The 9069-nt window shown below is 51.2% G+C and overlaps 1 protein-coding gene across 4 annotated transcripts in view; it reads right to left on the reverse strand.

The window, feature by feature from the left end:
* The window catches only part of PPRC1 (peroxisome proliferator-activated receptor gamma, coactivator-related 1), a 15754-nt gene extending 7121 nt beyond the window's left edge, over nucleotides 1–8633 (reverse strand). For 3 of the 4 annotated variants that reach the window (XM_012723839.1, XM_012723838.1, XM_004680496.2), the window contains exons 1-5: nucleotides 8476–8633; nucleotides 4164–4352; nucleotides 3530–3676; nucleotides 3307–3408; nucleotides 350–3197 (exon numbers count right to left, since the gene is read on the reverse strand). In XM_012723839.1, coding sequence (XP_012579293.1) covers nucleotides 350–3197; nucleotides 3307–3408; nucleotides 3530–3676; nucleotides 4164–4352; nucleotides 8476–8628 — 3439 coding nt within the window. In that variant the 5' untranslated portion in view covers nucleotides 8629–8633. Of the gene's footprint in view, nucleotides 1–349; nucleotides 3198–3306; nucleotides 3409–3529; nucleotides 3677–4163; nucleotides 4353–8475 lie in introns of those variants that run through there. The other variant, XM_012723840.1, reaches the window with a different exon arrangement.
* Nucleotides 8634–9069: the final 436 nt, after the last annotated feature.

Raw genomic sequence — 9069 nt, forward strand, 5'->3', positions numbered from 1 at the left:
ACATGAATGACAATCTATGTTATGTGATATTATGCCTATACCCCAGTTCTATATGCATAAATAAATAAAAAAAAAAAAAAAAAAAAAGAACCTGTCAACTGAAATCACAGATTCCCAAGAAGCCCAAAACATCTCATTTCTCCCTTTATGTTCCACCTGCCCAGTACACTAAGTAAACCAGGACCATAACACCAAGCAGGCAGAATTCAAACAAACCCAGAATTTCATCAATCCCCCCCAAGAAATCCAACAATAAGCCAACCGTATCAAGGTGGTTTCTCCTCCCCTATGGAAGACACTCCCCACCTACCCCAAGTTCTTCACATCAGCTGAACTCTGTGGCACTTACCAATCTCACTGATGAAAGCCTGTACAACGTCGTCAGCACCCTGCGGACGTGGAGTAGGCAGGAATGCCAGTTTCCTTAGCCGGGCTGGGTGGACAGCAGGAAGCTTAGGGACAGTGCTCTGCCTTGGTGTGGGTGTGGAAACAGCCTTGGCAACAGGAGATTGGGGCTTCTCCCTGGGCCTTATCTCCTGGGTTTCAGGTTTTAGCCTCTCTGACTCAGACTCCTCAACAGTCACATTCTCAGCAGAGTGACATGGTGAAGGCTTGATCTGGGGACTTTGCAGTGGGGAGGACACCTTGTGTTTCAGATGGGGAGATGTGGTTTCTGGCTTGACCACCACCTTTGGGTGCTCGATCTGTGGAACACTTTGGCTAGCAGACTCAAGACTGAGGGGAGGCGCTACTAGCCCAGGAGGTATACTTTCAGAAGGGCTTGGTGCCATGCCGTTGGGTTCAGACTTGGGTGGAGAAATAGCCCCAACAGAAGTTACAGGCAAAGAAGGTGGAGGTGCAGTAGGCCAAAATGGAGGCTGCTGTGGCCCTGGGCCCCATCCTAAGGGTCCATAGGTACAGCTGGAACTGTAAGGTGGGACTGGGGCAAGAGGGGGTACCCAAGGCACATTGCAAGTGGGAGGCACAGCATATGTGCCAGGAGTACCAGACACGAGGGGCACTGCTGGTGGAGGGGGCAGGCAAGGATAGCCAGGAGACACAGAAGAATAACAAGGCCAAGGTGGCACAGGGGCATAGAGAGTATAGGGGTCAGGTGGCACTGGCCCCATAGACACTGGAAGACTAGAAGGCTGCAAGGGAGGTGGGGGCAGACTGGGAACTCCTTGTCCATTTGTGGTAAGGGGCGGCATAGGGGTCACGCCCACACCACCTGGCGTGAAAGGCAGAGCAGTGGACATTGGGTAGGACATGGACTGTACAGTAGGAGGTGGAAGTCTTGCTGGAAGTGGCATCTCTTGGGATGGCACCTGCTCACTGGGAGTTGAAGCCACAGATTTGCTTGCAGGTGGCTCAGAACTAGGAGAAGCAGGGCTGGGACCCAAAGGCATGCTGCAAGGTTCAGGAGTCGTCTCAGGACTTCTCTGCGGAGCTGTCTTCTTGGCTGGGGCTGGTGGGATAACAAGACATGGGATGTCTGCCAGTCCTTTGGGGGTCTCTGGGAGGCTGGGCCACTTCCCAGTTGGAGGATGGGAACTCTTCTCTTCTGCCTCTACTTGGCGCTGCTGCCTTCGCCGCCAATATTCAGACAGGCTAAGAGGTCGAGGTCTGGATTCCTGAATCGAGGCACTGCTACCACTTTCCACCTTCAGAGGACCCAACACCTCCTTGACTTCAGCCTTTGAGAGGTCTGCAGACTCTGACTTCAGAGCTGACATTGCACCACGTCTTGGATCGGTTGGCCTAGACTTCACTAACACAGGGTCAACTGGAGCTGGGTCATCAGGAACAGAGTCAACTGGTGTGGGGGTAGCTGGAATAGGGTCCACCGATGGCAAATCATCGGAGATGTGAACAGCTGCAGCATCTGCTGCTTCTGAGTCAACCAGGACTGGGTCTGTTGGGTGAGGGTCAACCAGCTTTGATTTGGCTGAAGCAAGGTCAACAACCAACAAAGGGTCAACAGCTATAGAGTCATCAAGAATAGGGTCAACCGCAATGGGATCAGCTTCAGCAGAATCAAGCGGCATGACGCTGGCACGAGAAGAGTCACCCAGTGAGTGATGTGCTGAAACAGACTTGACTTGGATGTTGTCAGCTAGGTTTGGATAGAGGTCTAGAGGACTTTCTTTAGCAGGACTAGCCTGTCTAGTACTGTTCTCCAAGTTCTCAGAGCCAGGCTCTTCCAAGGCAGCTGCCCAGGCTCGAGCCCATGCCCGGGGTTTTCCTCTACTGCGGGGAGGCCCAACCTCTCTTTGAGGTTCCTCCTGAGGCAAGTTGCTAGCCTGAGAGTTCACCTCTAAAGCAACTTTAGATTGTCCACGAGAGGATGACCTCAGCCTCCTGACATAGCCTTCTGCACAGTTCGCTGACTGCTCCTTGCTTTTCTTCCTCCTGCCCTTTCGAGCTCTCTGAGAATTCAGCACTGCATTATCTGGTGAGTTCTGAGGCCCTTTGGGCAGCCCTGGCTCCATGACCTCGCTGGGCGCCAACAAGCAAGCTGTATTCAACTTTCCTTCCGATTCCAGAGACAACCCATCTTTCCCAGGGCCTAGGGCTTCCCTGGGCACAGCAGCCTCTGTCTCTGACTCTAGTGTAGGCATGAGCAACTGCAAGGCTGGGCTGGTCGCTAGTGAGTCATCCAGGAGCACAGGCTGGGGTCCAGGAGGGATCTGTCTTACCACAACTGGGATCTCCAGATCATTGCCAGCTGTAGCTGCCTGGCCTACAATCTCTAGTACCACACAATCCTCAGGCAGCGTCAAATCATCTGGCTCTTCCTGAAGCTCATCCTGGAGTGATGTGAGGTTGGTGAGGTTGGGCAGGCAGTATGGGTGCATGGCCCGCACCAGCTCACTCAGGGAGGAGATGCTCTCATCCCCAGCTGCCTGCACTGCCATCTGTGCTGCTGTTTTATCTTCTTCCTCAGGGCAAGCCAGGTGCATGGGAAAGTCCAAAATGCTGCTCACAGAGCTGTCAAGCTCCCCAGCAAGCATCTGGCCACTGAAACTGGCCACCTCCTCTTCTTCTTCACCATCACTACGTTGCTGGGGAGGAGGGGACTTGCCCCAGCGGGGTCTAGATCTTGGTGGTCTCCAGCTAGGAAGCTTGGGGGAAGAGTTCTCCAAGAAGGAGGGTGAAGAGAAGTCCCAAGGGGGATCTGCAAGCGACATCTCAACCTGTAAGAGAGAAACCATGCAAGTTTTCTCAAGCAACCTATTTTTCAAACCTGTCCCCATATGCTCCAGTCTCCTAGAATTTCCTTAAGGCTCCCTAGGATAGACTTACTCCATTCATTCTACTACTGCCTGTGCCGGGCCCCAGTGAGTCAACAGGTGTTATAAGGTCGCGTTCTGGTGGTGTCCGGGAGAGGGTAAGCAGCTTGTGGAGCTAAAAGGGAGGAAAAAAACCTGAATTGAGTTTGTGCTTCAGAACTATATAAGTAGGCCCAAAGAAGTGATTCTAACTTTTGTAGCATCTGCACATTCCCTGCCCCTGATCCTATACTCACAGAGGTGCCCTCTCGAGGTGACACAAGCAGCTCTGAGTCAGGAATGCTGTCAAATGGAGACAGGTTCTCAGAATCTGCATTGTCCAAGATCTCCGTCAGAGCCGTGAGCAGCGACACTTCATTCTGGTCTTCCAAAGATAACATGCTCTGCTCCAGAAAGAACAGGAAGGGGTGACCAACATCCCTAATGACCTACTGGACAACTGAGAAGGACTGCATGCCAAGAGAAATCAGTCTCCCAAGCACAGATCAGCTCAACTGCCAGAGAGAGATTTGAGTAGCAGGAGGCATGAGTTACAATCTCGTTTGTTACCATACATCATCTGTCTGTCTGGTATCAATACTGAATTCTAAGTTTATGTTTAACAATCCACCACACTCAGGTAAGATGTGGGATACTTAGCAGAAGTCTTTAACTAGAATGGAATTGAGCTGAGGCATCAGACCCTCTGGACAGTACGTTAAGGATACCCTTACATGGGTTATAACTGGCAGCCTACACCTCAACTCTCAAGGCAAAAACAATACTTTCAGATCTCTGGTCAGGTACCCAGGAGTGTGGGATCTAAGAGAGTACTGCCACTGAGTCTGAGCCTCCCAAGCCTGAACACCTCTAAGTCCAGCCTCAGTTCACCTCTCCAAGGCTCCCAAAATCTTCAATGAGGGAGATGAGGGAGGCATCCATGTAGCTCTGCATTGTCTCCAGCAATGTCTCATCTTGCAAGATCAGCCCCTCTGTTTCCAAGTCCTTCTCTTTCAGACAGGGTCCCAGTCGAGACAGACTAACAAAGCCAGAATCATCTCCCTCTTCATGCAGCAGCACCTGCGGTAAAAGGGAAAAAGTTCAAAAGGGTACAGTGAAGGTGGTGGGGGATCAACCCTCTGGGGTAGCTGACTGATGCTTCCTAATCCAGGGCCAAGCCCTCACCAATGGGCCCAAACTTAGCAGGAGCCCCCTCATAACCAACCCTTTGCATGTCTTGAGTGCCTGGGCTTTCCATGAGCCAAAGCCCCAACTGGGATGGCAGTGTTCAAGCACTCTATCCAGAAACAACCACAGTCACAGGAAATTATTAAACTAGGGAGTAAAAAACGCAAACTGATCAAGACAGTTCAGAAGGCACGGTAAAGAGTCTAAGGGGCACAGCACAAAAAAGGAGGTCAGCAACAGCAAACAACTTCATGTACAACCACCTCAGCTCCCCCCAAATACTGCTCAGAGCTCTCCTCTCTTCTTGGCTCAACTCCTACTTCTCAAAGACACCCCAAGCTTCTCCAACCCATGTTACTCTCTTCTCACACCCTTTAATTATTTATGTTTCTATACCACCAGCTTTTCTGACTATGGTATCCTGCCCTTACCCACCATTTCCCATTCCTTGCATCATTACTAACACTGGACTCCAAGTTCTTTTGGGGCAAATAACCCTTTGTATCTATTAGCTTATATCCTTCTTGGTCTTGTAAGGATTTAAAAATACTTGAACTTCCTGGTTACTCATGATACCCAGCCCAGTGTCTTACTCAGTTGATATTCACTGTTTCACACTTTTATTTTAAGGCCTACAGTGTGCCATACAACCTCTCAATGGTGGTTCTCTTATCCCTACCAGGTGAGAGCAAAAGAGAAAGTTTGATTCTGTAGATGGAGAGGCAACACCCCACCACTCCCCTGAGAATTAGCAATGTCTTCAGCCTTGTCAGGCAGGGAGCCTCCAGTCCAGGCCTGTCAAAAGTGTGGGCGTGGGCAGGGCCAGAAGTGGCTGGAATGGGGCTGGTAGGGCCAGAGCCACAGCTATCTCTGCTCTAGGAGACAGAAGATGCAAAGGCCTGAGAACAGGAACAACAAGCAACTCCTCCCCTTCCCCCCTTCTGTAGCAAAGGGAAACTGTACCACTTCCAAGAGGGAAATAAAAAAGTAACAGGTGTGACTATGCACCCACACCCACCCTCCTAACCAAGTTGAGGAGTTCTGATGCCCACAGAGAAGAACCACAAGATAGGGATACTTTAGGGGACTCTAGGTCCACTGACAATGTGAAAGGTGGCAGGTTTTAGGCACTAACTCCTCCCAAGCCTTCACAATCCTATAATTACATCCAGCAGCTGCTGAATAGTACCTGGCTCAGCAAATCCTGGGTAATACGCAAGAGGACTGCATCTCAACATGCCTTCCACCTACCTGGCTCAACCACTGGACCAGAATCTCAAGACAATGCACAGCTCTAAAAACCACTCATCATCACCTCCATCAAGCAGGTACTTGAACCTCAGAGACTCCCTTCTCTTCACCTAACCTCACTTACCCTCAACCTCCAACAGCACAGCCCTAAGAGTACCAAGATCATGGAGGAGCTAAGAACAGGCTTAAAGTGATCTAGCCAGCACTTCTAACTTCAACCTCCTAAATGGATTTTTCCAGATCCAATCTTATCCCCGAGGATTAAAATCAGCTAAAATGTTTTTCTAAGACTTGTTTATGCATACAAAAACTGGGGTGTAGGCCAGAGGTATGGGGATAGGAGGTGGGAGACAGAGTGGGGAGCAGAACACAGGCAGATCTACTAAAATACACTGCTGAGAAGAGTAGCCGGCAAGACAGGTCTGCTGCGCCATATGGGTTAGCTCTCTGGCTGGGGATTGAACTCATGCCTCATGCCAGTTGCTAGTGATAGCTTGATAGCACTGACATCAAGGAGGTCTAGCTAAAACTTTTAAAAATACTTATCTGATCACTCTGGAGACCCTCCCTAAATTCCTTCAATAGCATTTTAGCATCAGGTTTAAATCCTGAACAGGCTTTACAGGAGTCCTGATCTTCCTCACCAGATTCTTCTGCTCATATGTATTCCCTTTCACCGCTCTCTGCCTGGCTCTCTACAGATTAGCCATACAATTAACCATACAGGTCTCTTCATTTCTCCAATAAACCATGTTCTCTCCCACTGAAAAGTTCTTACCCCCAGTACAATCTCATCTTAAAACTGTACTAATTTGCAGGATCTGTGAGGGAACTAACTTGATTATTACTACTGATTATAACCCCAAGTTCTTTTGTTCCATATTATTTATTATCTATCCTGATAAAAACATAAGGTACTATGTGTATAAGTTTTACCATAGTATCCCCTGTGCCTGAACATAATGGTATCTCAATCAGTAACCGTTGAGGGGCCTCCCTCATGGTGCAAAAGACTAAGCCACAGCACTATGAAATTATCCACAGCCTCTGCCACACCCCCGCCAGGAAAGTGACCCACATGGGGAGGAAGACCTCTCCAGTCTAACCCTCTGCCCCCCTCAGCAATATATTTCAGTAAATCTGCCTGTTTTGCTTCCCACTCTGTCTCTGGTTAATCTGCTCCCCATCCCCACCTCTGGCCTACACACCAGCTCTTCTATGCATAAAAAAATAATGCTCAAAAAAAAAAAAAAGCCAATGGTTGACTGACTAGCTACATACCCATCTTTTTGTGGGGAAGGGGAATATCTCCATGAGACCCAGTATAACCCCAAATGACCACCTAACTTGGTTTGGAGCTGGATCACACATCCTTCCTGCATCTCCCTCAAGATGAGTTGAAAGAAAAGGGAAGAAGGGGTAGGCAGTTCCCAAGTACCAGGTGCCACTCCCTCCTGGTAAGGGCCTACAAGCTTGGATTGGTCTGTTGGAACTCACATTACTTAGCAGGTGGGCAGCCCACCAACTCCCACCGGGAGGCTGTCTTCACTCCACACCACCACCACCAAAATACTTTCAAGGTTATTTGCTTAAGACAGCTAACAGTTCAAACTATGCCCTGCCCATGTCCATTCTGGGTGCAAACTTTTAAGACTCAGACATACATTTTGTAAATATGGAGAACTGAAGGCCAAAAAAGTATCTGATAGAACTCACTCCAAGCCAATAAATGTTCCATTAGTCTAGAATAGTTCTCAAATCGCCTCCAACTTTTCCAATCCCCAACGAAAATTCCAGAGAGCCTCAAACAAGGACCATCTCAGGCAACAGTGAGGGAAGGGAAGATTCCCTTTTCCTTAATTAAACTTGTCCCGTGTATACGTTGACACTCTCCATGCCCCTTGAATCACAAATGAGGCAGGACTGCAGGCAACCAAAATGCCAGTGCCGGTGACTCACAACCCACCCCAAGCCGGTCAGACAGAAGCCACCACAGCGCTTCAGCCTCAGTCCTCTACCCTTTCCAAAAGATTCTCCGCACATCTGGAATGTCCTTCACCCTCTGCTATCGAGAGGCTTTGCGGACCAAACCAGGAGGAAAAAAACCTCGAAGACTCTGGGCAAAGTTGACTCCAGCAGCCCCTACCTTCCGTACTGGCCAGGGAACAGCAGCCCAGGCCGGAGATGGCGGGACCGGTCGGGACACACCCAGTTCCCGGCAGTGCGGCTCCAGCGCCCGCACGAGATGCCGGACAGCCTGGGGCGGGAGCCACGTGGACATACCCTCCCCGCCCCCACGTGGACCGGCGGCCCTCGCCCCCCCACCCAGCCCAACCCACGTGGGTGCCGGGGCCGCCTTGAGGGGGAGGGGAAGCCGACAAGTTCTCCCGGGAAAATCTCTCCCCTCACCCCACGTGGCTCCGAGGAAGCACTGCAGCACCGGGTTAGGGGTACCCTGCCTCTAATTCTTAGAGGGGGGTCTTCGACCCTCGACTCCAAGCCCGAATCCCGGACTCCTCTACGGCGGGCCATATTTCCGACACCCAGCTCTGCCCCTCCGGCGTTACCGAGGAACAGCTAGAGAGACTCGCCTCTGTCCAGCTCCCCCTTAAGCAAACGGCCCAAACCTAATGGCCCAACCCGTCTCCCGCTGCCAGCCGGCATCAATTCCCGAGCGCTTCCTCCCTTTGCTGTGGCGTCCACGTGTCACCGCCCGGCACACGCCGCTTTGCTGCCAGCTGCGGGCCGCCAGCCAGCCTCTCACCTGCTCCCCACCGCTCACAGCGCCAACAGTCCCATGCTGCGCTTGGCTCCGACTTCCCCTACCGCTGCCGCGGACGCCACCGCCAGGGTCGGGGCAGGGACCCCCACTCGGTGGCGGCTTGACTCCGTCTCTCCGTCCCCGGCGCGCCGCCATCTTGGCCCCTGAACACCCAGCGCAGCTCTGGTCGCTGGCGCCGCCTCGCCCAGCCGATTGTGGGAGCGTAACTACAATTCCCGAAAGACATTGCAAAACTACGGATCATAGGAGGCCAAGCGACGAGACCTGTTCGCACCCGGAAAGCGCGCCCTTGCCTCGCAAGGTAGTCTGGGAGTAGTAGTTCCTTTAAGCATAGAGGCACACAGTTTAGGCAAACTGTAACGCTTAGTTTGGCGTAGCAGGGGGGCACTTAGCTGGGGAGCGCTAAGTAGTAAGGCTTACATCTTTTATTTTCCCAATCTGTTCAAGTGTCAGAACACCCTTTTTGTATGAAGTTCTACCTGCGATATATTTCTTTCACTTTATCCAAGTAGGCCTGTGCTTCGAAACAGCACACCCTAGTGGCAGTCGCACTCCAGGAGCTAACCCTCACCTAAT

The sequence above is a fragment of the Condylura cristata genome, unplaced genomic scaffold, assembly GCF_000260355.1.
Source record: "Condylura cristata isolate star-nosed mole 26May11 unplaced genomic scaffold, ConCri1.0 scaffold00011, whole genome shotgun sequence".
Lineage (NCBI taxonomy): Eukaryota > Metazoa > Chordata > Mammalia > Eulipotyphla > Talpidae > Condylura > Condylura cristata.